Source organism: Maniola jurtina, chromosome 18 (genome assembly GCF_905333055.1).
Source record: "Maniola jurtina chromosome 18, ilManJurt1.1, whole genome shotgun sequence".
NCBI classification, from domain to species: Eukaryota; Metazoa; Arthropoda; class Insecta; order Lepidoptera; family Nymphalidae; genus Maniola; species Maniola jurtina.
Window position 1 is genome coordinate 8339990 of NC_060046.1, and position 27448 is coordinate 8367437.

The 27448-nt window shown below is 38.5% G+C and overlaps 1 protein-coding gene across 8 annotated transcripts in view; it reads right to left on the reverse strand.

The window, feature by feature from the left end:
• Positions 1 to 27448, reverse strand: part of LOC123874556 (unconventional myosin-IXAa-like) — a 39720-nt gene that overhangs the window by 1995 nt on the left and 10277 nt on the right. For 2 of the 8 annotated variants that reach the window (XM_045919984.1, XM_045919981.1), the window contains exons 4-33: positions 24269 to 25182; positions 21924 to 22104; positions 21355 to 21494; positions 20444 to 20690; positions 19943 to 20078; positions 19358 to 19506; positions 18658 to 18768; positions 17202 to 17249; positions 16489 to 16662; positions 15136 to 15330; positions 14172 to 14419; positions 13724 to 13895; positions 12992 to 13178; positions 11904 to 11998; positions 11458 to 11529; positions 11198 to 11314; positions 10457 to 10631; positions 10159 to 10271; positions 9382 to 9554; positions 7398 to 7548; positions 6742 to 6888; positions 5862 to 6279; positions 5322 to 5591; positions 4404 to 4583; positions 3778 to 3882; positions 3208 to 3345; positions 2465 to 2647; positions 2164 to 2279; positions 1648 to 1789; positions 861 to 1045 (exon numbers count right to left, since the gene is read on the reverse strand). In XM_045919984.1, coding sequence (XP_045775940.1) covers positions 861 to 1045; positions 1648 to 1789; positions 2164 to 2279; positions 2465 to 2647; positions 3208 to 3345; positions 3778 to 3882; positions 4404 to 4583; positions 5322 to 5591; positions 5862 to 6279; positions 6742 to 6888; positions 7398 to 7548; positions 9382 to 9554; positions 10159 to 10271; positions 10457 to 10631; positions 11198 to 11314; positions 11458 to 11529; positions 11904 to 11998; positions 12992 to 13178; positions 13724 to 13895; positions 14172 to 14419; positions 15136 to 15330; positions 16489 to 16662; positions 17202 to 17249; positions 18658 to 18768; positions 19358 to 19506; positions 19943 to 20078; positions 20444 to 20690; positions 21355 to 21494; positions 21924 to 22104; positions 24269 to 25182 — 5682 coding nt within the window. The remainder of the gene's footprint in view (positions 1 to 860; positions 1046 to 1647; positions 1790 to 2163; positions 2280 to 2464; positions 2648 to 3207; positions 3346 to 3777; positions 3883 to 4403; positions 4584 to 5321; positions 5592 to 5861; positions 6280 to 6741; positions 6889 to 7397; positions 7549 to 9381; positions 9555 to 10158; positions 10272 to 10456; positions 10632 to 11197; positions 11315 to 11457; positions 11530 to 11903; positions 11999 to 12991; positions 13179 to 13723; positions 13896 to 14171; positions 14420 to 15135; positions 15331 to 16488; positions 16663 to 17201; positions 17250 to 18657; positions 18769 to 19357; positions 19507 to 19942; positions 20079 to 20443; positions 20691 to 21354; positions 21495 to 21923; positions 22105 to 24268; positions 25183 to 27448) is intronic. The other 6 variants (XM_045919982.1, XM_045919983.1, XM_045919988.1 and 3 more) reach the window with 6 other exon arrangements.

Genomic DNA, 27448 nt, shown 5'->3' on the forward strand with positions numbered 1-27448 from the left:
GGTCAAATATGCTTAGTTGTAACGGGCGGTGCCTTTCTTTAACAATATTCAATAACTAATAGAGTAGATAGTATAAGATTTTACATCTCACCAACGTTGGTAGTCGAATGTCGAAACACTGCAGGTTAAAGTAAAACGGAGCTTAACTGCTAAGTTTTAAAATTCAAATTCGTACATCTACAGTAATGCTACAAGCGGAAACCTAGCGAAATTAAAATCGATGGTACCTACTGAATTTTTGACTTTAAGACAAGGACTTTTAGGTTCATTTTACTCTGATGTAATTGTTACAACTTTCAACACTTGAATAATTCTATCAACGTTGGTGAGATATGAAATCTCACACTATGAAACGATTAAACATCTCAGTCATCTCAAGTACTATTTGAGCTCTAGACATAATACTGCGGCTGCCTGGAGCAATTCTTTGTGACTGTGGTGACGATGCGAGCGACCGCGATCATTTGCAAAACGCATTCGTAAATTGTGAGTATGCACATTCACATTTCACCCCAGAATGCCTTGATCACGGCTTTGGCGCTTTGCGTCGTTTCGGCTATACAGCAAATGGAATTGACTCAAGAGATTTTTTGTACACCAAAAATATTCAAAGAAACGGGGGGGGGGGATATATTTTTTCTTTTCTTGATAGGGTCTATTTTAATCTGATAATAACTGTAAAACCTAAGCTTTGAAATCTCGTGGAAGGATCTGGGAATCCACCGCATTATCACAAGAAATTTTGCCATTATGTGAATTTGAAAGAAATTCTATCATTACTGGAAATGGAACCCTCAGCAATTTGGAATACGATGCAGAAAGAGAAAGAGAGTGAGAGTTATAACACTACACTTGTGTACCTGACGAGCGTAGGCAGGTTGGAGGTGATGATGGCCTTCTCTTTCTCGATCTCGTGGATGTGTCCCTCTAGGATCTGCTCCTCGGGCCTCGGGCGCAGGCTGTGCGCGCGGATGATGTCCAGGCGGTCCGACGCCGTGGCGCTCGCTTCGTCCAGCGTCGCAATCTCCGCCAACGCGCCGCGCGTCTGAACAACATTTACACCATTAATCTTTGGTTGAACCCCGCATTGAGCAGGAAAAGATTCACTAGAGAGATTCCAGCCACGAACTTGTTTAAATGGGCATGGATAAACGCATACACATATTCACGATTCGCTAATTTTCGCCCCTCATCACGCACAGGACTCGAGTAATGACTTCGCGCAGAGACCAAAATTATTTCGACTCTCACTTCTCATGTTCTAGAATTCAGAGGTAAGTAGCCTAACTTTTTGTCAAAATTTATATATACCTTTGTGTCGCGCTAATAGTTTTCTTTGGAACTATGGATATTCGAACCCCAAAAATCTTTGGGGTTCCAATCTTTTAATTTCAAAAAAGTTAGGGTACATGAGAAACAAGAGTCGAAAAAATTTTGGTTTACTCACTCGAGCGATAGCATTACTAGGTTCCTTAGACAGATATCGAAAGAATAAGAAGAATTATGATTAAGAATTAATGACCACCAAAGTTTTTAGCAATTAGCGTGGCTACGGAACCCTACCTTACTGTGTGTTTGGACATACACTTGACCAGTTTTTAAATTTTATTTTTATTTTTGAAAAAGAAAGAATTCTCGCATACTCACATTGCTTAGCTTGTCGATGAGTATGGCTTCAAGGCAGGCGGTCTGGCGCGCGATGTCGTGCAGGGAATCCTGCGCGGGCTGCACTTTGTGCGTTCGTAGAATGCACGGTGCGAACACTATCGCCAACGCGTTCGGGCCCATTCTGAAACAAGCGCAGTGTTATCAACGACAGTTTCAGAAATAGATACGATGAAAATATTTTTATGCAAATCCGAATTATTTTAACAAAGTTGCTTGGACACAACCAGCTAAACTTTCCCCAGCACAAGGTAGTGTAGAAAATTGTTAAATTGCCGAACCGGCGGTAAAGTCCAGACGTAGCGTAAGAGACATGTCCTACACAAAAAAAAAAAAAAAAAACTATTTTAAAAAATCCACGAAATTTTTTGGGTTATAATGTGCGTTGGCATTCCAGCTTGTCTATATTTTAATGATTTATGCGATGACATTTGTTGCCGAACGCAACGCATAGTATCAATGTGGAGTGTGGTCCCAGCTTAATATTACTACAATTACCTGTTGTGATGTTCTCCTAACGCCACCCTCGCCAGGTGGAATATCAGTCTTTCAACCAGATCGTAATTAGCCTTGGGTAGCTTCTTCAATATTGTGAAGATACTGGACACTCGTTCCTGAAAAAAATGTTTTTTAAAGATTTGTTAGGATGTCTTAGTAAAGAAATACGAGTCTTAGTAAAATGTATGTTCGTGCAATGATTATTGCTAATAATAATCATTGCGCGAACATACATTTTAAAGCTCATTAGCTCATCATGTTTTTCCATCAAAAATAATTTAGAATAATGAATGGAACGTACCTGCGGGTCGGATATCTCAGCGGCTAGTATGAAGTCGTCGTAGAGGTCGAAGGTGAGCAGTGGTTCGGGCAGCTCGCGGAAGAAGGACTTGAGCACGGAGGCGCGGACATGCACCGCGTATGAGTCCAGTCGATCCACGCCTTCTTCGGGCCGTTCGTCCAATAGCCGACGCAGCTCGCGCACCTAGACATACACAACTTTCCTTAGGGTCCATGTTTTTAAACAGATTCAGAATAAAAATGCAGCTATCCAACATCTGCAACAGATGCACAATTGCTTTGGTCACATTGCTAGGAAAAACCAGAGCAGCATCGAGATATTCATGGGCAGTAGCAAGGTTGGAAGAAAAAGACCCTGCAAACAAGTCCGAGAGTTGGTCTGACCAGATAAAAGCGGTAGACACACCCTTCTGCAACGCATTTCCAATCTGTGTGTGTATTTTCGAAACAGTACCAAACAGCTTCGCACCAAAAGACGTTACACACCAATAGAGGCAAAAAGTAGTGTAGCTACGCACCAATAGAGGCGATACAGTAGTGTAGCTAAGTAACAATACAGACGAAACATTACTGTTGCTACACGCCAATAGCTAGAAAGTTAACGGTGACGGTAACGTTTTATCTCAGTTTACTCCCCAGCAGCCGAGCGTGTAACTGCGCTATATAAAACCTTCGCTTCAAAACAAACAATTTATCAGAAATATAGGCATTGTTTAAAAGATTTTTCTCAAGCCTGAAACATACCTTCGAACTAAGTCCACTCTTCCTGTAAAGTCCTTCGATGTAGAGTCCAGTCATCTCGATGGTCGTGAAGAGTCTGTCCACCACAAGCGGGATATTGCCTTCTCCGGTCGGAAGCTCACTCAACGGTATGCCGAATACCTGCAAAAAACCCGTATTAGTTTTTCTATGGTACAACATCATATGACGAAAGGTCTATTCCTTTACCTCTAACCATAGAGGATAATTCCTAATTTGCTAGTGTAACATCTTAAAGACAATCTTATATAAAACTATTAACGCACGTAAATATTAAGGCTTGCCACAAATTGCCTTTAAGAGAACTTTCTGTCCCACTCGCTCTGGGAATATATGAAGCGGACGTCTGGACAGGTAATATTGACAGTCTGCAGCGTGTCTGCATAATTCTGGTCCAAAATGTATGACCCAAAATTTCCAATAACGGCCGGCCTAAATGTGCTGTCAGTAAATGAAACATGGGGGCTAACACGGAAGCTATGATTATTTCATAGAGATAATAAAAATTTTATTGCGGCTGTAATAAAAAAAAGTAGTTTGTATCAAATATGTTACCTTTCCTCTCTTAACGACGCCGAATTGTTCTCGACCTCCCGCGTCAACTGCACCCACTATGGCGGCCGATGACGACCCTGAGTCCGACCGACACATTGTGTTTACCTGAGTATATAAAAAAGTATTAACATTGAACTTCCTTCAAGGTTTGGTACAAAGTTGTATCATTTGCAATTTTTCCTAATTTGTAGTATAAAATTTCCTATCACAGGAATCGGGGCAGCAAAGCATTTTTATAGAAAAATCCAGAAATTTGAAAAACAAAAGACAAGCTAGCAATCGACTACAGCACTTCCAAGAGTTCAGTCAAAAGATACAGCAAACAAACCACGGACAATTTTTTTTTTTCAAATATTTTAAGTGATGAATATGTAACTATGAATTTCAAATTACCTAAGTAATACATGAGCTATGACTTTTTTTCTTTTAAAATACGCATATCAAAAAATAGAAAACTAACATTTTACCGCTTCTTAAATCCTTTCTCGTACAATGCCTACTAGCAAAGGAGATCTCTTATCACAAGAGGCCGTATTTTGCACATTTTCGTCGGGTACGGATAGGACTATAATCACTGTAAAACGTAAGAATCGAAGCCACCCAACTGACAAAAAAAAATTACATACCTTCATATAACACTTCTTGTGTGACGCCAGCCTGCACGTCTGGCAAATAAGCGAGCGTTCGATAGGCCACATGAAGAAGGTCTTGCAAATCTCACACTCGGTAGGGATATTGATCATAGACAGGATGAATGTGTGCCCTTTGTACTGGATCGGGTCGTCCACCTGGAAACGGAGGGACAACTAACCAGACGAATAAGTATGGCATGCACTAGCCTGAGGATTAGGGTATATATTTGTTATTAGTAGCCTACAAATTACAATTTAATGGAGAGAAAATGAATATAGAACGGGAAGCGACAGGCCAATCGATTTTTTAAATCGTCTGTTTGACTTTTCCCAGACAATAAAAAAAATCTTGTATAATTTGTACTATAAAATAAGCAGGAAAGGTTTAGATGCTTTTTATGTGCTCAAGTAGGTACTTTTCTGAGTTAGTGCTTTGACTAAGTTTAATTTGAATGTATTCATTCCAAATTAGATAATTTAAGAATAAGATTGTACAATTTAAGGGTACTGAATCTAGTTTTATGCTCTTATACATTTTAAGCACATCATTGTCTCATTATTAAATTCACTGAAATATTTATTTAACAATAATTACTTGTATTTGTTTCATGGAATCCTAAGTTTTAAACTTGCAAAGCCCATATCATAAGGGCCAGTGCCTTCCCTAGTGTAAAATAACATACCTACTCTGCCAATTTAAAATTGAGATTAGGGCTGAGATCTATAGAGCGCACTTTGACTTTGCTCAGACTTAAAATTGAGTTAAAATGAGACAGATTTATATGAGAGATATACCTCTATCTCGTTTTAACGCTGTCTTAAATCTAAGTGAAGTCAGAGTGCGCTCTCAAGATCACTCCCTATGTGTTCTATATAAACAAATACGAGTGCATGTACAAAAACGATACTTACTTTTCTCTTCTTATCCTTTTTTCTCTTCGTCCTCGCCTTATCCGTCTCGTGTTGGCTCATGAACTCATCCATGAACCCCCTAAAGGCATTAACTCCCATCGTGATGGATAGAGTGGAGCCTTCCCTCGCACACACCGTCTCCATCACGTGAAGGAAGTTGCCGATCAGATCTTTGTACTTGAGCGCTGAGCCTCTAGTTTCGACTACGCTGTATGTTGCTACTAGGTTGTCTTTGAACTCTCTTAGCGCATGTTTGAATACCCTGTCCACCTAATAGCATACAACAAATTAAAAAATAATTACTTATAGCCTGTTAAATTTGTATAGAATAAACAGTTGAGTTAACAGACTCTTCTTTAGAATAAATGCAAGAAAAAATACAAAGAAGTAGAAATAACTTAGTCATTATTTTAAAGGTGAACTATACTTTTGACATGACAATTGACACATCGACCTAAAATGGCGCGTGAGTTCTCAAAATTTATGCATTATAAAGCCAATTTGTGTCAATTAGATAGAATATGGATTTCCAAAACATACCTCAGACTGTTTCTCGTTTTCCGATGACTCCATGAGATATATTTTCTTAGTGATGAAGTTTTGCATTGCCTGCAACTCCGTAGCGTCCGATATTATCTTGTCCGTTCTATCCATAAACTCGGACGTACCGGTCAAATTGAAATTCGAACTAACGGGTCCTTTAGAATGGTCCGTTGTTAAATTATAAGGAGACTCTTTATTTAACATTATTCGTTTTCTATTTTTGTGACGGCCTCTAGTCGGCACGGTTACGGGGCTGGGGCAAGGCATTGTGATGACACCTTTATTCTGTATGCATTTAGTGTGATAGAGCTGTTTGCAATCGATACATCTCTGGCCCTGAGTGATGAATGCATCGATAGCTTGATGGCAGTAGACACATTTATCCCCTTTCGCGAATCTCGTGCCTTTACGAAACCTAGGAATTGAAGATTTGTGGTTTAATACTCCAGTCAGAAGTTATAATGCACAGAGCATTCGACAATTTGACAAGTTTTCATCTGACAATTTTGTTGTTCACAATCTCTGAACTAAACTAAAATTACAGGTCTAATTGTATTGATCCTTTCACAATATTCCGTGTGGAACAGGATAGCACTAGATTTGGATCTGTCAATTTTGATAAGAGATTGTGTACAGCAGAATTTGCCAGAATGGGTGATCAAGTAGACATTTTTTTTTAATTATCTACTCTGTGGCTCTTGTATTCCACATGCCATTGGCGAAGTGCATTGTGCTGGTGTGGAACTAATAAAGTTCATAGAGGAAAATAAGAAGTTAAACTACTTCGCGAAAAAGTCTGTAGGGACTGTGATTAGACTTACCACTATTTTTGCAACAATGATATTTTTATTAGAAAACAATGTGATTTCTTCATTACCTGTGTCCTGCAATGCCAAACAGTCCATTGCCAGTATGACCAATGTAATCTGGCGTAGACCGTACGGGAGCTCGCGGGTCCGGCGCGGGGTCGGAGTTTCGTCTTCGCAGGGTTTCATTGCCCACCACTGATATTTCTGACGCCGCACTAATAAAAGACAACGTATATTATAAAAGCGTTTTAAATTGTTTTATTTATTTATTTATAGACTAGTACTTCGCATGTGATGATGCAGTCTAAGATGGAACACGCTTGCCTAGAAGATGCCTTCACTTTTGACTTGACTTTAGTTCGCTTGGAATAGATTTTTTAATTGAAGGATCGAGGTATCAACCCATAGTTTATATTATTTTACTAGCGATCTGCCCTGGTTTCGCACGGGCTCGTACTAACATTATATTTCAAAAGAATAAGACAGTATTTTCGATGAAAGCTATCAGTTGGCTTGATTTCTTCCAAAATCTTGAACAATTATCGTCATATTTCAACAAATTAACACAAAACAATCTCAAACTATACACATAAACTTTAACTCTTGAATCACTCTATCTATTGATATAAACCGTATTAAAATCCGTTGCGTAATTTTAATGATATAAGCGTACAGATGGATAGAGGACGGGAAGCGACTATTGTACTATGTAGGATATCCTCACCGTTTGATATCGAGATGGTCTGGTTGGCGTGGTATGGCGAGCGGAGGCGGTTCGGTGTCCACGCGGTCGGGCGGCAGACGGCGCGGCGAGCGACGCGCGGCGCGCACCGGCGGCGCGGGTGGGCCTTCCGTACGACAGAGGGGCACGCACACTAAAAGTAAACGAATTTCTTTTAACATAAGGTTTTAAATCGGTCTTCCCAAAACATATGCGATTTTCCCACAATACTACAACGTGGAGTATTCAAGGGGACGGACCAACAAATTCCTGAAAGGCCGGCAACGCATCGGCGGTACCTCTGGTACTGGCGGCTGTAATTACTTAACATTAGGTGACCCGTTTGCTCGTTTGCAAAAAAAAAATACAAAACTTCCAGCCACACTGTTTTGAAGCAAAGTCGCTTACATTGGTTAGGACACATACAAAGAATATCTCCTTTTCGGTTACCTGTGAAAGGTACTATCAACAAATAATGTGAATTTGCGAAGGAGAGCGAAGAGGTGAACCAGATATGCGGCCTCGTCTGTGATCGTCAACTTTTGTTTCGGAAAGTGCGGACGCAATTGCCACTCACGGATTAATGCATTTTATTTCTTTCTTTCAGTAGTGAGGGAGCGAAACAAACGCGTATTTCCTATCTAACGTTCCACCCGACTCCGCGAGGTAAAACTGGTAAACCTTGGCAGTGTGCGGCAATACAATTTTTTCAGTTTTCTTGTCTTTACTTTAAACTATAAGCATAACGCATAACTGAGTAGGTTCCTGCGATAGTGAAGCGGTGCGGGAGGGGTGTGATGACGTGACGCAAAAGGTCACAGATTCGTCAACTTGTCATCAACTGTCACCCTCCCACACCGCTGCACTACCGTAGGAGCCTCAGTTATACGCTATACCTATAACAGAACATTTTATGTGTAAACTTACCGTAATAATAAATAAGGAATTCTATTAAAACACTATAATAACCCATCACTATAAGCGACAAGATCACTCCTAAGAGACAAATTAAATATTTATAATCGCAATAAAAATCACCGTCACAAAAATTCGTTCAAGTATGATACGCGAGAGACACATCTTTTAAACACGACAAGCAACTAAGAAATGTTGCTAAAAGTGTTGACAAACAATTTGCAATTAGAGTAATAAATCTTTTGTAACCAATACTGTAAACATCTTTTTAAGTAAACATTAGGGATTATAATGCTTCACTTGCTTCCAGACTTTTGTCTGCGTAATTAATTAATGTGCTTCCGTAATTACATTAACTTTTGTTTAGTGACAAAGATGGTGATAGATAAGACATTAAAGGTAACACGACTAGAGATGGACCATTTCACAGATAGCATGTGAAAAATCACGTGAAAAGCTTTTTCATATGTAACTTTTGCTACTTACTGTCTTAAGGTAGCAAGTTACCTCAAGTAAGCCTATGAAAAATTACGAAGCAAAATCTTACAAAGAAAATTATTACATTTTAAATTACTTTATGGTTTAAATTATACTTTTTAAATTACTTTATGTTTAAATTATGCACGCACACATCATGGATCCAAGCTAAACAGCGCGCAAACGAGAAAATTCGTATCAGTATGTGTTAGAAAGGGAAAAATCTAGTTCAAATTTTGAAAATTCTCTTTCCAAGAAAACAAACCTGCCATATATCTTTCAGCGCTATTAATTTCTATTTAAATTATGTAGCAAGCGATTGTAAGTGCGAGAATTGAAAAATTACTTTCCTTAAATAATCACATGTGAAATCACTGTGAAGAAAAATAATTGTACCAAATGAAAATGATTTAAAATTAGCAGTAACACCCTAACTAACATCGCTAGTTTTAACTAATAACAACACACACAAAATCATCTCATCATCATCACAATCGCCGGCTCACTACTAAGGCCTTCTCATTCTGAGAGAGGAGAGCCGTTCTCAGTAGTGGGCCGACAATGGCTTGATGATAATAATGATAATAACTCGTACCTGAGTCAGAACTGGTATCAATTCTATGAGGGTCCCGGTGGTCCCGTTGGTCACGTGAATCGCGCTGGTCTCTCGGGTCCCGGCGTACCGGCGGCAAACTGTGAAGAGTTCGGGCAGGTGGCTCTAGTGTAGTACTGGATAAACTGCGCTGGTATACTTGGGGAGACGTACGTCTGTTAAATGAAGCAAAATAGGTTGGGATTCGTAATTGTAGCAAATTATCACAGTATGAAACACGAAAATAGAAAATGATAGCATTACTATCTAATTCGGCCACCCAAAAATAAATTGAATCGAGAAATTATTGTTCGGTAAAATTCGCGAACCAATAGTAGTACCCCTCCGCGTCGCTCTGTCCTGCTCAGTCTCGAAACAGCGCGGGTGTCAAGTGGCACACGTAATTGCCGCCCACTACTAATGTTTCTCGCAGATTTGAGTTTGTGTCAAGACATTTTTTTAATCCAAAAAAAAAATGCTTGGTTATTCAAAACAAACAAGTGTAGTCGATAGTAATGCCTCAGTCGAATCACTTTACCACGGCTCTAAAACCACTAAAATTGCACCGTATATAAAGCCCTGTCATTTTAGAGTATTTTAGAGATTGTGTACAATAGAATAAGCCAAGGCTGAGCCCTTTAGAGCGCACTTTGACTTTGCTCAGACTTAAGACACTATTAAAACGAGACAGCGTTATACTGCTGGCATAAATCTGTCCCGTTTTAACTGAAACTTAAATCTACCTCAGATACCAACCTCAGATATATTTGATAGTCATACCTAGAACTGCTTTTAGTAGTATCGGAACTTTCCGCAGGACTCCAATCGCCAACTTGTCGGAGGTATTCTTCACTACTACTCGCTATTGATTCAGCTAATTCTCGCTCCCGAATCTGAATGAAATGATAATTATAAATAATGCTTTTCGCAAATTACTCAGCTTGAATAGTTGTACAGCTGTACTAGCAAGCAGATCAATTGAGTCAAAGTTCGAGAATTCAGTTGCCTAAGGCTCAATAGCCTATTCATACAATAACCGCGCTTCAAATGTGTCTTTTTTTAAAGTTCTTATAGGTACCTTATTCTTCTCCGCCATGAGATAGTTCTGGTCGATCCTGAGCCATAGTAGTTCATTGGCGAGATCTTCCGCAGTTATCTTGTTAGGCCACGCAACTATGCCTTGAGGGTATTTATTGGTATTCACGTTCCAACTTTCATCGGGCGACGATTCGTTTGCTTCTTGGTGGATTAAACTGTACAAAATTTAAATTTGTCAAATTATAGCTTCTCTTCTTTGTCGTTACACTCTTGGCAGAGTGGTCGTGGTCATCATGAAGTGACGTTTTGGGGGGCAAATTATAGCTTACAAGAAATTTTATATTTCAAATAGAAAAGAATTGATAAACAAAACTGACTGTCAACAGAAGTGAATGAAACTTTGAAATAAGTGGTTTTATTTTTTTGGATGTTCAAATTAGTTTTAAATTAAAAAAAAAACTTTAAATTTTATAATTTGTAAAATAAAACCACTAACATTAATTTAGTTTATACATCTATCGGCACTCGGTGAACAATTAATATTAGCATATCGCTGACGCGACTTTGAAGTTTATATCCATCTCAAAATCGCCCAACGCGCCCAAAGAAGTTTTCACTTCAAAAACTTAAGTTCTAAAAATTATTTCCATCCGTTTATGCTAGGGAAATGATGTGGTGATAGTGCCAATTTGTTTACGTGCGAATTTTCGAGCAATAGTGTGATAGTGATAATTTCAGGTAATAAGGTATTTTCAGAGATCTGTGCTCGATGTCAACTCACCTAGGATTTGATTGCTTCAACGGCAACTCCGTAATGTTTTGCGTTTTGGACACTCTTCTTTTATTGTACGTTTGCGCCGTCGAGCTTTCTATTAGGCTATCGCGTTTTTTCTCTAAACTGTAAAAAAAATATACGGGCCAAATTTAGAGAACCGCCTCCTTTTTGAAAGTCAGTTAAAAAATAAATTTTCTACCATTTTACAATAAATTATGGGCTAAAATTCATGAAATAATAATTTTTTTCAAGCTATTTTACTCTACCTTGCTATTGGCAGTGATTGTGTAGCTCGAAGCTGTCTCGTTTTTTCCGCTTCTTCTTGTATGAGCATATTTCTGAAAAACGGTGTGAAATTCACTATTCTATAATTTAGAATAGGTTAACGTTAAAGGGAAAGACGTTTTCCCAGACTTTGAGTCTTCTTTGTAGTTACGAAAAAAACAGGAATGTAAAAAAATCAGAGAGATTCGGCTTCAAATTCGGCCGATTCCGCAATTTGCGATATGCATTTAAAAATGGTTTTCTGAACCTTTTGTTCTTCTGAATGGTTACATGGCGATAACTATTATTATTATCGACTACTGTCGACAATCGAAGAAATCGAGAAAGCCTTTCGGGTTAGATCGTCTCCGTGTGGCATTGCTTGAGGTCCTAAACACCAACACCAAATATTTCGCTTTGAAATGTCGATAGAACAATAAATACTTACAGTTGCTTATCAATAATATTCTTCAGCTGTTCAATACTGGGCGGCCGGGTCTTGAAGCCGTCAGCGTCTGGGGCGAGTGTGGGTTTACTCTCATGCTGTCAACACATCAGGGGTGATTTGTACATGTGTGTGTACTACAACACTTTGGAATCATTTCTATGATGAAATTAGTAGGACAGATTAATATTTATCACGGAAAGATTAGATCTGTTAACACGGTTTTGTATTTTACAATAATGTTGTGAAACATAAACACAGTGGCGCTGCTAATTTGGTGTCCATTCTGGCCCCACCACTTGATGATAATTTACATTCAAAGGTTGGGAAAATGGAGATGGTGCCTATATCAAAAATAAATAATCTCTTGTAAAATATTAAATAGACAGTCTCCCAATATTCGTAAAATACATTTTACTGTTAGTTATAAATGATCGATTTAACTAATAATACGTCAAATGTGTATAACGTCACTTTTATGTTTTTCAACCAGCTTCCATACTAAGTGAGCGTTTTGAAGTCTAACTTTTAATCTGATTTGACTAATAGGCACTATCCCTATTGCATGCTCTTCGACTTTTAAAATTTTCAAACATTAACAACAAGTCTATAAACAGACATACAATTATATTACAGCAAGTTCACGAAAATTGAAACTACGCTAGTTAAAACCTGCAAAGCTCGATTGACGCTTGACAAAAACATGCGACATAATTCACGGTGTGAATTCACAAAGCGTGAAACCGCGTCATGTGATTTAGTGCAATAAAGCTTCTTGCTGCTCGAATTAACCGACTTTTACAACACGGATCACGCCTCTAATTTTTCAGAAAGGTCGATCGAACTCGTAGTTTTTAACGACTCAACGTCGCGGCGACGTTTTGAGTTTCGGCTCTACCATGAGGCAAATTACATTTATCGCCAGGGTCCTACGTCCCGAACTTGCGTATTAATCGCCCACTTTTTCAACTTCCTCGCACTTACCTATAATATGGGCTGTCCTAGTTTAGGGGCCAGGACTCCATGAAACTCATGTACCTACTTACATACGATAAGTAAATTTTCATTTCATTTGATATCATTTCACTCACCTTGGTCCTTGTTGGCGTTATCCTCCTCCTAAGTTCAGGGAGAGTCTTCCTCAATATGAACCCTCGGGAGGCTGCTTGGAAGAGTATGACGGCGTCCCGCAGCCGCAGGTACCATCGCCGCACGCGACTGCCGCGGAACCACGCTTGCACTCGGATCGCGGCCTCGTGCCGCAGTACTAACCATTGCCTATCCCACAATAATCACTAGATAAACATCAATGGCTGATTTTGCATTGGCCAAATAATAATTAAATGAAGAATAAACAACATTTGGCATTTTTGTCATGAAAATAAAATGGCTTTATTCCTTAGTCCATACTTAATATTATAAATGCGAAAGTGTGTTCGTCTGCCTGTCTGTCTGTCTATCTGCTACGTTTTCACGACGTAACCGCTGAACCGTTTTTAATGAAATTTGGTACAGACTTGGGATACATCCCGGGGAAGGACATAAGGCTACTTTTTATCCCGGAATATCAAAGAGTTCCTACGGGATTTAAAAAACCGAAATCCACGCGGACGAAACCGCAGCTCTAGTAATATATATTTTCAAAACTAAATCTAGCAAAATCCCAAAATAAAAGACGGTGATCCATTGGATATTCAACTTTGTTTTCAATGCTGAAAGGTATTCTGAAACTGTGCATCGGATTATGAAGAAACTTTACCTAAACCTAGAATCTACATCTACTTGAGACAGTATATTTCGATGATTGAGAATGGCAGGCATACCTGCAGTATCCCTGTATAACGAGCGAAGCGCGTCGCAGCGCCAAAAACCGGCGACGTTCAAGCACCGCGCGGAACCATCTCTGGATTGTGATGATAGACGCCATTATCTGTTGATGCAGGCGGTACTCCAGTTTTGTTTGCTCACTTTCTCGCATGAAGATCTTTGTTGCTCCTGCAAAAGGGAGATATTAGTGTTCATTTGATGATATTATACAAATAAAAACAATATATAAAATAAACAGACAAAATCTAAAAGTAATGTTATCACAAAATTCCCGGCAAAAAGGGTGGTTACGATTTGATTTTCCAAGTATTTTTATACCACTCAGATCAATTACACAATGGCGCTGAATGAGGTGAAAAAGAAATTGTACACTATAAAATAAATAAAACTTAAGCCTGGTAAACCAAGTGCCAACATGCTAAATTGAAGACAAAGCCAACTTACCCAGCTGATAGTTATCTCTATCTAGATTTAGGGTAGCTAGGAAATGTCGTACATCAGTCTGCGAACTCAACAACCCCTTAGGTAGCAGGATACGGTATAGCTGTATGAACTCTTCATACGTCAGGCGCACGTTGTATCCCGCCTGCCTGATCCGTACCGTTTCCAACATTCCTGTATATCGCAGTTGTCTTTGCACTGTTTCCTCGTCGAACACATTTGGTACTTTATCACTGTTTGACTTTATACATCTGTAAATGAAGAATTATAACCCTTTAAACATCACACAAAAGCATAAGGTAAGCCTGTAACCCTAGTAATTTGTTTACGAAAACGAAATTCGACGTAAAGTTGCTTACATCTATTAACATAACAACCAATTAGAAAACTTTGTGAAATAAAAGGCGGTATGTTTTTTTTTTTTTTAATTATATAGACTAGCGCTTGGCTGCAATCAGACCTGTTAGCAAGTGATGATGCAGCCTAAGATGGAGCGCGCTTGCCTAGAAGTTGCCTATTCACTCTTGTCTTGAAGGTACCCATATTATAGGTGGAAGGGAAAACTGACGCTGGAAGGGCGTTCCATATCCTAGCTGTTCGAATTAGGAAAGAGGAAGCAAATCGTTTCGTACGTGTTCGGGGAATTTCGACTACGCATGTACGCATTTGCATGTACAACATTGCAACAACATTTACATCCACCACCACCCTAAAATAGCCATTGGTGTATACGCGGAAATGTGTGTCCATCTATCCACTCCGAAGAGCAAATTTGTTTGTCCAGGGTGGATAGTCAGGCATGTCCCCAAATATAATCACCTTAGAGTGGTTGTTTTAGGGTGGACAAACGGAATAAACCATTAAAAAACACGAAAATCAAGTTTTCAGGATATGCAAACTGCAAACTCGTACTAGGAATAGTAATCCTTTAATTAAAAATCGAATAGTAATCCATACAGCAACAAACCTTATAAAAAATGGGTTGGCTTGATTTAAAGTCTCCATAAGCGCTGCGAGCGAGTGTTGGAACTGAGCCGCCACAGTCAAGGGCTGTTTTCTCTTTCCCGCGGGCGCGGCCGTGCGTCCCGCAAGCGTCTTTACACTCTGCAAGTTTTTCAACCCTTTTTTTGCCCGCTCTCTGGGCCTGAACGACTTGTTTTTCCTGCCAATCGACAAAATCTTTCAGGACCACAAACTCCATTGACTACGATCCCGACCACCAAAAAAAAACGTGATATACATTCATGCGCTGATACATTTACTAATTTGCTGTTATACAATAAAGTATCCGATTTATACAGTCGATATTAGCCGAATGATAAAAACTGTGAACTATTAGTTACCATAAAATACATTATATTTTTAATGATTAAATAATTTTATATCCCGTAAATTAAGACACCTTAGAACCAATCGATTAATACAAAAAAGAGAAAAGAAAATTATTAACATGTAACCACCACCGCAACAGACTAAACCCAGTTCAACGTTAATTCGATAAAATACAGAAAAACGAAAATTCATCAAACAAAATCCTCGCATAAATTACGAACGAAACAAAATCATCAAATTTTTATTTTAACATCCCTTAAATAGTACGATAGTGTCGTAACATGCGTATGTGTGATGATGATGAGGATTAACAAAATAAAACAAAATTCAATAATTGTTTCGCCGCACCGTTGAAAGGTTGAGATAATTATGTTGTTTGTTTGATGAACGGATCGCAGGAGGGTGGAGAGCGGAGACAGACAGAGGCAAGGCACAGACAGCAGACAGAGACTACAGTCTACGGCAAGCGGCACTGCAGTGTGCTGCACGACCTATCTCTTAAAAACGGTTATCTGGAAAAAATAGTTTTTGAGTTAACGCCAAAGATCTCTTATATAAAAAAAAAAATCTCTTAATAGTACCATTTTGATACAGAAGGCAAACTCAGCAAAGACGTTTAAATTAATAGCGACTTTTGTTCAGATGCAATAAAGTGCAATTCAGCACAGTGCTGCAACACGAGTTAGACACCTACCTTTCTATCGCGTAAACTCTTATTTCGTTCTTTCTCTCTCTCTTATGAGACCGGTAGCCGGCCATCAATCTGGCCGGTGACCAGGTGAGACTGATCTGGTAGAAGTAAGGTTTTTAGTTTGGTCTTACATAGAATTGTTTTTAGAAAAACTAGTTTTCAAAAATTCTCACGTTTTTTGGCGCTAACTCAATTACTTTTTGCAGCTAACAGCTTTGTAGTAATAGGACGGCAGTGTGTGGCAACTGGCAGTGCGCACTGCACAGGGGTGCGCAGGCGCAAGCGGTGCGCACGTACATGACAATGAGGCTGGCGCGCTGCAGCACGTCGGCGTCGTCGAAGCGATCGTCGCGCTCGCGCTCGAGGCGGCGCGTGCGCGTCTCCGCGATCCTGTAACTTTTCCCTCCCCCGCGCCCGCGCGCCGCCGCTTCGCCCCGCTGCTTACTATCGCCGACCCGAGCCTTGCTCGCTCTACCCGGGCCGACAAACAAGGCATAATACTGAATTAATGGAACGAAAACAAAATTAAAGGAACAAAATAAAACCAGACGTTAGGTGCCGTCGAGTACGCATGCGAGACCGTGTGCCGAGATGAGAGTGCGCTATTACGGTTCTAGTTACGTGACGTTACAGTTCGCTAACAGTGAGATGTTCGACTAGAATAAATAATCAGTAGGCTGTGTTTAAGTTTATTTCGGTATCAGTAATATCGTCTTACAATAATTCCATCGTAAAACGAGTTCAGTTAATTGCCTACCGCTTTATTGAAATTTCATCTTGTTCATTTTAGTCGATCATTTTGGACATCATATCAGTGTAAGAAAACTTAATAATTCTGAAACCTGGAAAAATCATGAATTTATGCCAATAAAAATATGGACACCTAAACACAGCCCCTTAAAACGTAATGCTAAAAGATGATATAAAGTGGAGTAGATAAAAAAAAAAAAACATCGATATCCATGCTTAGTGCACATAAAATGTAAAGCATGCCGTAAACGGTGACTTACGCAATGCGGTTGATTGCGAGATTGATTGACGACACTGTCGCCAGTTGGCTGAGCAGAGACATTTCATTGGGTTACATTACAGTATTAGCAAAGCTTATACATACAAGAAATTTTGTTTAGCTAATGTTGATATTGTTCCCTGTATGTCTTATACTTGTCAAGTACTGATTAGACAAGTAACTTTGAGCTTTTGTGAATGTCCTTACCCTAAATATTTATTTTTAACCAACTTCCAATAAGGAGCAGGTTCTTAATTTGATGCATTTTGTTCATATTCAAAAGATATAATTGATAATGTGAGCATGGAACTGGAATCCTTTCCAGATATGTGGAAAATTTTAGCCAATATTTAATGGACGGAACCATTCAATATCAACATTAGGAATACCATACTTGGATCTAGTTATGCCAAAATTTACTAAGCCAGGTCGCATTGATTTCAAGGAAATTAACTTGTGATTGCTTGTGGTTCACCTAACTATTAAATTTAATTGTTTTGAATGCCATTTTGTGCTATCTGCTTTGGAGCTTGATACTTTCTTAAAATATTGGTATACTAGTTTAGGATTTTCTAATAATTGAGTATTCATTATGTAACAAATTTTAGGACAATTTGTAGGTTGGTTCATCTTGGCATAATTAGGTCCACTTATACATACAAATTTAAATATATTTTCTTTGCCAATTGTATGGTAAATTTAGCAAGTATTCATGCCTTAGGTTAGTCAATATGACGCATTGTGGCTGGTAATCAACTACTCAGGCTGCATTCACAAGGCCAATATATTTCATGGTCAAAATCACTGGTAGATTTTCTTCTATCAGAAAAACTTTCCATATCAAAACCTACTAATACTATAAAATAAAAAAAATTCTTCGAAGTATTTTCGTGCTTTACATAATTACGTCTCAAACCTTATTCAATGCACACAAAGCTTGAACAATATACCAAAAAGGATTCTCGTGAGATTTTTAAAAACATCAATCCACGTGATGTAAAAGCTAGTTTAATTATAAATACTTTATGAAGGTAGCTATACTATGCAGTCCTATAAGTGTTTTATTAAAATTACTCCAGTTTTTGGAGGATCTGGTTTAAACAATCCCCACCTCCTCATCTTAAGGTAACTTTCACGCACTTCTTACTGGCCTTTCTATGAAACCGCAAAAACACAAGCTTTGAACCTTCGAAATCATTTTGTTTCTAAGAGTTCTATTTTATCAATTCTCACGTCATTCATATAACATTTTTTGGTGATCATGCTAAGGAAGCTAAAAGAACGGCTTACTAGATTGATATTCTGTGATATTGTATAAAAACTAATATACTATACATACAATATTTCAATTGTCTAACACGGCCTTTGAAAAAGTTAGTTGTAGACAAAAGCATATTTTCATATACCGTCAAATGTCAATGCAAATCAATGTTAAATTAGTATAAGTTTGTTCTCACCTGATAATACTGTCATTAGGAGCGTGAATGGATACTCTAGGAACGCGCGCCGCGCCGTCGACCCTGTTCACTCGATGTCGTCTACCAGCTTCTTGGAATGCGAAGTACCCTCTGTAACAAAAGTATTGTTGAAGAAACTAACTTACTAACCAAACTAGATTACTAAAATGGAGGTAGACGGGGGACACATGCGCCGAGAGAAGTCAAAAAATTGGACTAAGGCTGACTGAATAGGAAGTTAGGGATTGCTCAAAGCGGAAAGCGGGTAGATAAAGGAAACGCTGGGTTGCTGACATAAAGCAGAAACTGGGACATTATAGACAAGAGAAGCTCAAAACAGACTGATTCGGAAACACCTGGAAGAGGACTACTTGATACTACAGAAAGATCCCTCTGCGAAGTTCATATAAATAGCATCACTTGCTACGACGCAATAAAGTGCAATTCAACTCGGACAGCGCTGGGGTCTAAAATTTAGATTAACCTACAAAACGCCTCTCTTTTTATCACGTATGCGTAATTTATCTCTTATCTTTCTCTGAAGCGATAATAGTTACGCGAGTACTGCAAAGAGGCTCGCCACCGTAAGCATGCTTCTCGGATCACGTGATCAAGTGAGCCCGAGTTTTTTATTTGAATAAAAATCTATTCTATTCTATTCTATTCTATATCTGTTATTTGGACAATAAGTCATAGTTACCTGAAGAAGGCTCGTACAATGGCCCATCGGAACACAGCGACGGGGTCCACGCCCACCAGTTCCCTCACAAAGGCCAGCGAGGAGTTCTTTAGTACACTCACTATGTCCTGCCGCATTAGATCTAGATTCTTTTCCCGCATCGCTGTTACCTGGGACAATTAGTTAGAAGTTCGTAATCCACACTATACTCTATCCTATATTAGTTAGGGATATATCTATCCTATATTAGTTATGGCTCTTTCTGTTTCGTAATCCCATACAAATGACAAAGATTAAAAACTCAGTGGGCATTACCTTTTTGAGTCACCAACCAATCACAAACGAAACTATTGATTTTATTGATTGGTCACTCAAAATGGTTAACGGTCACTGAGTTTTTTCAGGCATATCTTACATTCTGGAGATATTTTGACTGGTTTAATGGGCATCAAAGCTACGAGCATTCGCATCTTAGTTTCACGGAAATAAAATTAGTCATGAGTCGAGACTCCGAGAGTAGAGCTTTTGATAAATTAAACACATTTTAGTTCAAGTACACACTATATTTTGTTTTATTCTTTACTAAAATGCAATGAAATGAAATACCTGATACTTGACCCTGCCGGCGTAATGTCTCACAACAAATGCCGGTTCTCGTCTTTGTGGCTTTTCATAGAAAGGATTGTCTTCGTGCACGGAATTAAACTTCTGTAGGAGTGTTTCATTCGTCGCCCACGGAAAACTGGAACAATGGCCGGGAACAATAAATCAATAAATATAACCTTCTGGCTTTTTTTAACTGCATGGGAGTGTTAGTATTACACCAAATAATAGGTTATGATGCAGCCTAAAGCGGAGCGCGCCCGCCTAGAAGATGCCTTTTCCTTCATCTTTTGAAGGTATGAGACCTTGACTGTAGCTGACGCGGAAAACAGAAGCTAGAAGGGCTATATTCTAGCAGTGCATATAGGCTTGCCTTCAATAAGTTGCAAGCAGCCAGTATTATCACTATAACCCTATATTCGTCCACTGACTGACTACTCTTCTAACTTCTGCTCATATTTGAACATGTGTTAGTTGAAAAAATACTAATAAAAACCCACTCACTTGCATTGATCATCCAACAAACATAGCAATCCCCCCGGCTTGCCCTCAATAAGTTGCAAACAGCCGGTGTTATCGGAGAAGCCTATATCCGTCCACCGAATGCCTTCTCTCCTATACTCCTCTTGCTCGTATTTGAACACGTGTTGGTTGAAGTAGTACTGGAGGTGCTCGTTCGCGTAGTTGATGCAGAGCTGCTCGAAACTGTTGCTCGGACCAAAGTCCTCGAAGCCGAATATGTCGAGGACGCCTGTGGACAGCATTATATCACCATCAAAGCTTAACCTGCACAATAGTTGATTTTAAAGTATCATCATTATCAACCGGTAATAATCTACTGCTGTCACACAGTTCACAAGTCACAACAGTTGTGAAACTTATAAAAAAACGTTGAGGCTTCACCGTGTAGGCGCAGTACAATGTTTTATGTTACCTATGTTTGACGCTAGTAAGGCTATGAAACGACTAAGTATCTTGACTTGACGTCATCTCTAACCTAAAATTTGACTGATGTTGATTTGAGAAACCGAGTTTCCTCACTTCAATTCACTCTAACATAGGTCTCAAACTTCCACGCGCTGCGGTTATACGCCACCTGAATCCAGCAGCATTCTTTGATGTCATCTGTCGTGGGACGTGGCAAGAAATAGAGATGACAACCGAAACCTAATGGAGAAAGAGTCTGTAAGGGCCAGACCTTCGTTACTTCATAAAAGCTGAAAGTTTCTCTGCGCATTGTGCCTTACACAGGGAGGAACTTAGCCCATAAGTCAAGTATGGACTTAGTCCATAGAGCCATAAGTCAAGTATCGCGATCGCGGTTGCGCATTTCTGTTTCGCGTGTCTCCATTCTGGACGCAGCACGAAACCAGCACGTTCTGAGTTTCGTATCAGATTCATAAAGGACAAAATACCTATACTATGTCCCTGGTGCTCCCGCAGAGTGTCCTTTTTCGAGAGCAGCGCATGGTTGACCTGCATCACGATCCAGTCGAACAGAGCACCGTACAAGCATTTTGCCATCGCGTCTCGGGTCGCGATCGCTTCTGGCAACCTGGAACACAAACCATGCATGGGTTCTGCACCAAAGAAAAACGAGACCCTTATAGGGTCACTTCGTTATCTGTCAGTATATCGTGTCTGTCAAGAAAAATCTATACAGTACTTTCTGTTGACCTAGAATCATGAAATTCGGCAGGTAGGTATGTCTTATAGCACAAGTAAAGAAAAAATCTGAAAACTATGAATTTGTGCTTCGTTCATCACAAAAAAAAAATGTATTCACGACAAAAATGATTTTACTAAATCACATATTGATGGCGCAGTCCTTCATTTACTTGCATTGGGCGTGGATCTATATACCGCCAACTTGAAAAGGTTCTAATTGTGATAAGTGTTTTCAATGAAATGGAAACTATATCAAAGGAATACTTCGTTATTTTGATTGAAATTGATAGCACTAGATAGGAATTAAAAATCATACCTATAGTTAATAACAAGTGTCTCCCCAGACGCCCTAGCCCTCTTGGAAGTGAGCGCAGCGAGCAGTGTTTCTTGCTTCACTCGTAAAAGGGATGATATGAGAGACACCACCTCTGGGTTGCGCACCCCCACAGCTTCGTCGTGGTGGTAGGACTTGCGTTGTGGTTGAAATTCCACATTACCTGCAAAGTTATAGTGAAAAGTTAGTTTATAAAATGGGTTAAAACGATAGATATCTGCAGACGATTAGTTTCTCAAGTAAATAAAAATGTATAAAACTTGTAATTGTTATGGAATGAAAACTACATTGTCTGATGACCTAAATAAGATAAATTACCATTTCAAACAATTAAATGTTATCTACACGAATTCTTAACTTTTGTAGGTCACAAATTACAACTGATAAGATAACTCATGATTATCATCTTAACTGAGCATGGATCTATTCTCTGGCCAAGTACCGATTGTTAGACTTCACACACCTTTGAAAACATTACTTAGAACTCTCAGGCATGGCGGTTTCTTAATATGTTGATAGTGGTATGTAATTACTTAAAACGCACATAAGTTAGAGGGCCCAGGATCAAACTCACGACCCGCAATTCAAAATTCAAATTCAAAATATTTTTATTCAATTAGACTTTTACAAGTTCTTTTGAATCGTCAAAAGCATCTACCACTGGTTCGGAATGCCTTTCCTACCGAGAAGAACCAGCAAGAAACTCGGCGGTTGCTCTTTGCAGATTTAATGTACAATATTATGCCATGTATAAAAGCAATTGAAGTCCCGCGCATTGCTGGAGCGAATTGCAGGTCAAATCCACGCTCTTTTATCATTTACATAATCTTCGACAGTATAATATGCTTTTCTCAGGAGCATTAGGAAGCGAAAGTCTTTACCACTAAGCTATCATCGCTTGTTAATAAGTTAAGGGAAAATATTATTTGATCCTCAAAAAATCTAATTGATATACTACTAAGCAGCTTTTTAAAAAAAATTTTTTGTTCTGACCGGCCATTTGTCTGGCCAAAATCTTAGGTCAGGTTTGAATATTCATATGCCCGGCCGCAGAGCACTTAGGTTCTATTAGGTTAATATACAGGTACCTAAATAATAAAAAAATTGCGTCAGTTATTTATTTATAAATACCACAAAAATCTGGGTTCTTGACAATCAAATGGTTAAAAGACAATTTAATATCTGAAATCTTTTGAACAGTGGTAATACTGTCACTCAATTATGCAGCAATTTGATTCAGTAGATATATCACTTATCAGTACATCATTAATCAAGTGTGTTAAATAGAGCATATAACAACTTTCAGCTTATTCTATAGATGAACAAACAGGCTCATAAATATTCTTGACAGAGATATAATGGGAAGAAAGAATTCCCATACAGTTATGATCTGTATTTTTGTATTTTAGATTTTACTGACCTGTAGAGAAATACAGTTTAAATCAATCTTTTACTCTCAAATATTTAGTGAAAACGAACGTAAATAATCGATCAGTATTTTTTTTTTTTTTTTGGTAGGGTTTTAGTCTAAGAAGACTATGTCACCCCCGTAGATTCTACAATTAACAATTATAATGCGTACATAAAACATAACAATCAAAAAAAAAAAAAAACCAGTAAAAAAAATCAGTAGTTCATTATGGAAAACGTAAAATTCATATAGCAATACCAATTATTTCAATAAACACATAAAAATAAAATATCAATTATTTAAACATCAAATCAAAAAATACTATTATGCATGCCCAAAAAACGTATCACATGAAAAAATATATAAATTATCATAACAAAATCACTACATATTTACATCTTTTTGTTCCGATAAGGTCAATCACCTTTGAGATAAGGTTTCCTTTCTTATCAGTTTCACATTATGACATGATTAGCAATTACTTTTTTTGCAATATTGATAGTTTGCTGATAAATAGTAATCTTTTCATAGATTTGATAACTTTAGATAAGTTATCAACACTATGAAAAGATTTTTTTTTTAAAGATTACTATTTTATATAGTTTGCCAATATTATAGGGGTTGTTTCGAAAATGAATGGATAGCTGATATTGGGAATTCTTCTTTAACTTACCATATTTTAGACTTCTAATAGTCACTCTATGCACATAATAATTGGAAAATAATGAACATGTTGATTGCAAAGTGTATTGTTATACAATTTGAGCAAAATAAGAGCAGGATTTTTACCCTTAACAATATAATAACCTGCAATACTGGACTCTTTTAGAATGGAACTTAGAGAAACGAGCTTATATTTTGAGCTTCTTTTATGTCAAAATATTGAGGTGAACCATAGAAATAAACGTAAACTCACCTAGAAGTAGAACAGCGGAGAGGACAGCAAACAACCGCCGTTGCTTATCCAGCGTGAACCCAACCATGTCCATGGACTGTTTTAACCGCGAAAACTCATATTGTTCATCAACACCAGGCACTACACTACAACCTGTCTTCGACAGATAATTGTATTTGTCCACACTGAGCAAATGCAACTGTTCCTTCTCCTGCTCGGAGGCACCAGCCAGCAGATAATAGAAAACATGATAGTTCCTCTCGTTGCGACCTTGGCTACATATTCTAGATTTTTCCAACAGATATTTTTGAACAACAGCACCGTGCACCATACCATTTTCCTTGTAGTTCACTTGTATGAATTTGCCGAATCGACTCGAATTGTTGTTATGCGCCGTTTTAGCGTTACCGAACGCCTCTAGCACTGGTCCGGCACTTAGAATAGTCTGTTCGACACCACTTCCATGAGATCCTTTTTGGCTTAGTGCAGTGAGATGATGGAGGAGAAAGTTTGTACTCTCCGTCTTTCCTGAGCCGCTTTCGCCGCTTATTACGATGCACTGATTCGTTCGTTCCCTCAGCATACAGTGGTACGCGGCATCGGCGACGGCGAAGATGTGCGGAGGAAGAGTCGACCCTATCCGCTTGTTCTGGTACAACTTCACATACTTCGGGTTGTAGATCGGATAAAACTTGAAAGGGTTGAGGGCTATCAATATAGACCCCACGTACGTATAAATATATCCAGCGGCAAATCGGGCTCTCAGGTTATCTAGCAAGGTCTGTTCGTTCAGCTCGGGCAGCTGGCATAGATCAGGATACTCCCGGTCCTTGGGCTGGTAGAGGAATCGCTGGAAGTAATCCTTTATCAACTGTGGATCCACTGAGAAGTTTTCCATCCACGGCTCGTCGGGAATTTTTTCGCGCAAATAAAATCTGCAAGGAAATGGAACGAAACTTATTATCAACAATATTATGGAGCAAATAATGTTTACAAGATAGATAGATGAAAAAATTACGTTTGAGTCATTTTTGGTTGCAATTAAATTTTGGAATCTAAGGAATTCTACTAGAATTCATGTTTAGTACAAAATTTCAGTTCGAATTTGATTGGCAGGATGGTTGTTATCACACGCGGCGGCGCGCAGGAAGAGTGACTCACGCGCACCAACAATATCCCCGACCACTCGTGATGCGGTCCCTTCATTAACTCAAGTTTATTCCTAAAGCACTCTCAAACAATTGCAAATATCTACTTGATTTTTCTTATAGATGCAACTTTACAGACCTAATATTAAAAACGTATTAAGGATACAAAGTGCGAAATTACCTACCGCTAAAATTATTATTATTAGATAATTGTGCTGCATGAATCACGGCAAAAACATTATAACCATTGTCGTCTACAAATAGCTGTCCAGTGACAGGATAATTTAATGAAGCGGTTCATATCAAGACGTAAAACTACGTAATAATTTGTACGAGCTATAACATAAAACTGTTATAAACACAATATAATGTCCTTTAAGGTTTTAGAACTGTTTTTATAGCCTCAATAGTTTAACGGTTAGGGAACGAACTGAAATCAGAAAGGTCTAAGGTTTGGGTCCCAAATGGAGGACTACAATTGCTTACTTGAAGCGGAAAGAGGAATTAGTTGTTTGCTGTGACACTAAAAAAATACCTTTTCACAATTCAATTTCATTTCCAAGACGTGCTAAGCTGTATTGTATACTTCTGCTATGTTAGAATAATGCTTGGTTGCGATATCACTATCATATCCAGTTTAGTCGATGTTGTTTTTAATAAAATTAAATCCATACAGTTAATTTTATAAAACGAAAGTGTTTGTCTTTCTGTCTGTTACGTTTTCACGTCCCATTCGTTACTACGATTTTAACGAAATTCGGTTCAGAGGTAGCTTGTATCTTGGAGACATAAGTCACTTTTATCCCGGAAAACAGAGTTCCGACGGGATTTTAGAAATTTAAAACTAGGTGGACGACGTCGCGGTCATTGTGTAGTAATTAATAAAATAATTAAAACTAATGAGATGTTGTTTCTTAATTTAAAACAAGTCTTTTTATATGTGATATGAAAGTATCGTATTTCAGTCGGCAAAGAATTAATTATTATTATTTTATTAGACGAGTTTCTAAAGAGAGAATCAGTAAAGCCTCCAATACTAAAATAGAATTAATCTTACAACAATACCATACAGAATAGGAAAAACAATTGTCATTCTAATCGATCGTTCCTACGCTACACAGTAATACGTATAGGATGTATAGGTACTGTTCACTTAATGTATTGAATGTAAATAAATACGTTAGCAAGGTTAGTTGTATCGTTTATACTTCGATAATTATACAGCAGCCCGGCTACTGCAATGCCGCTAATTAAGAGCTAGAGGAAAAATATCAAACATTTACCCAAAGAGTTGCCATAATTATAACTATTAGAGGCAGTAAAGCTCCTCAAAATAGCTTCACCCGACAGGGTAAATGGAAACAAACGTGATTTTTAGGGTTGCGTGTACGAAGGGTGCCAACGGGACTCTTTTATTAAACATCTGCTCCGTCCGTCAGTCTGTCAGCGGGCTGTAACTCGTGAACTAGAATAAGTAGAGTTGATATTTTCACAGAAAGTGTTTCTATTGCAGCTATAACGACAATTATTTCAATCATTTACTCAGTCAGTCATTTACTTTATGTAGTCATTATTATTTGAATGGTTGATTTCTTGAAGCGCCTGATGAATGACATTTGCTCCTAGTATAGTGTATTTAATATTCCCTACGTGTTGTTGTAGGTTATCAAGTACTAGCAATAACCTAACTATTGTACCGCGAACTGGGAAAATTCGACGGTACAGCTGTAGTTCAGAAACCGAGCAACCCTCTTTCGCGTTTTCTTCAATCTATGTCGCGTAGAAGTAAAGCGAAGTAAGCGCATTGGCGAAGTAAATTGTGCCGTGGTGGCGCGATCAAAAGCAACAAGACATTTGCTCCTCTACTAAAGATATGACACCTCTCTGCGTTTGCCAGACTATAAATTTATAAAATACCAATCGTTTGTAACAAAGTTATTGTTTCAAACAAAGAATGTTACAGCTGTTAAGACCATACCTGAGACGAAAGAAATTTATCGAGTAGGTATTGGAAGAAACTGTTGCCGTCGCGCTGCGCCCGATCGCATGAGTA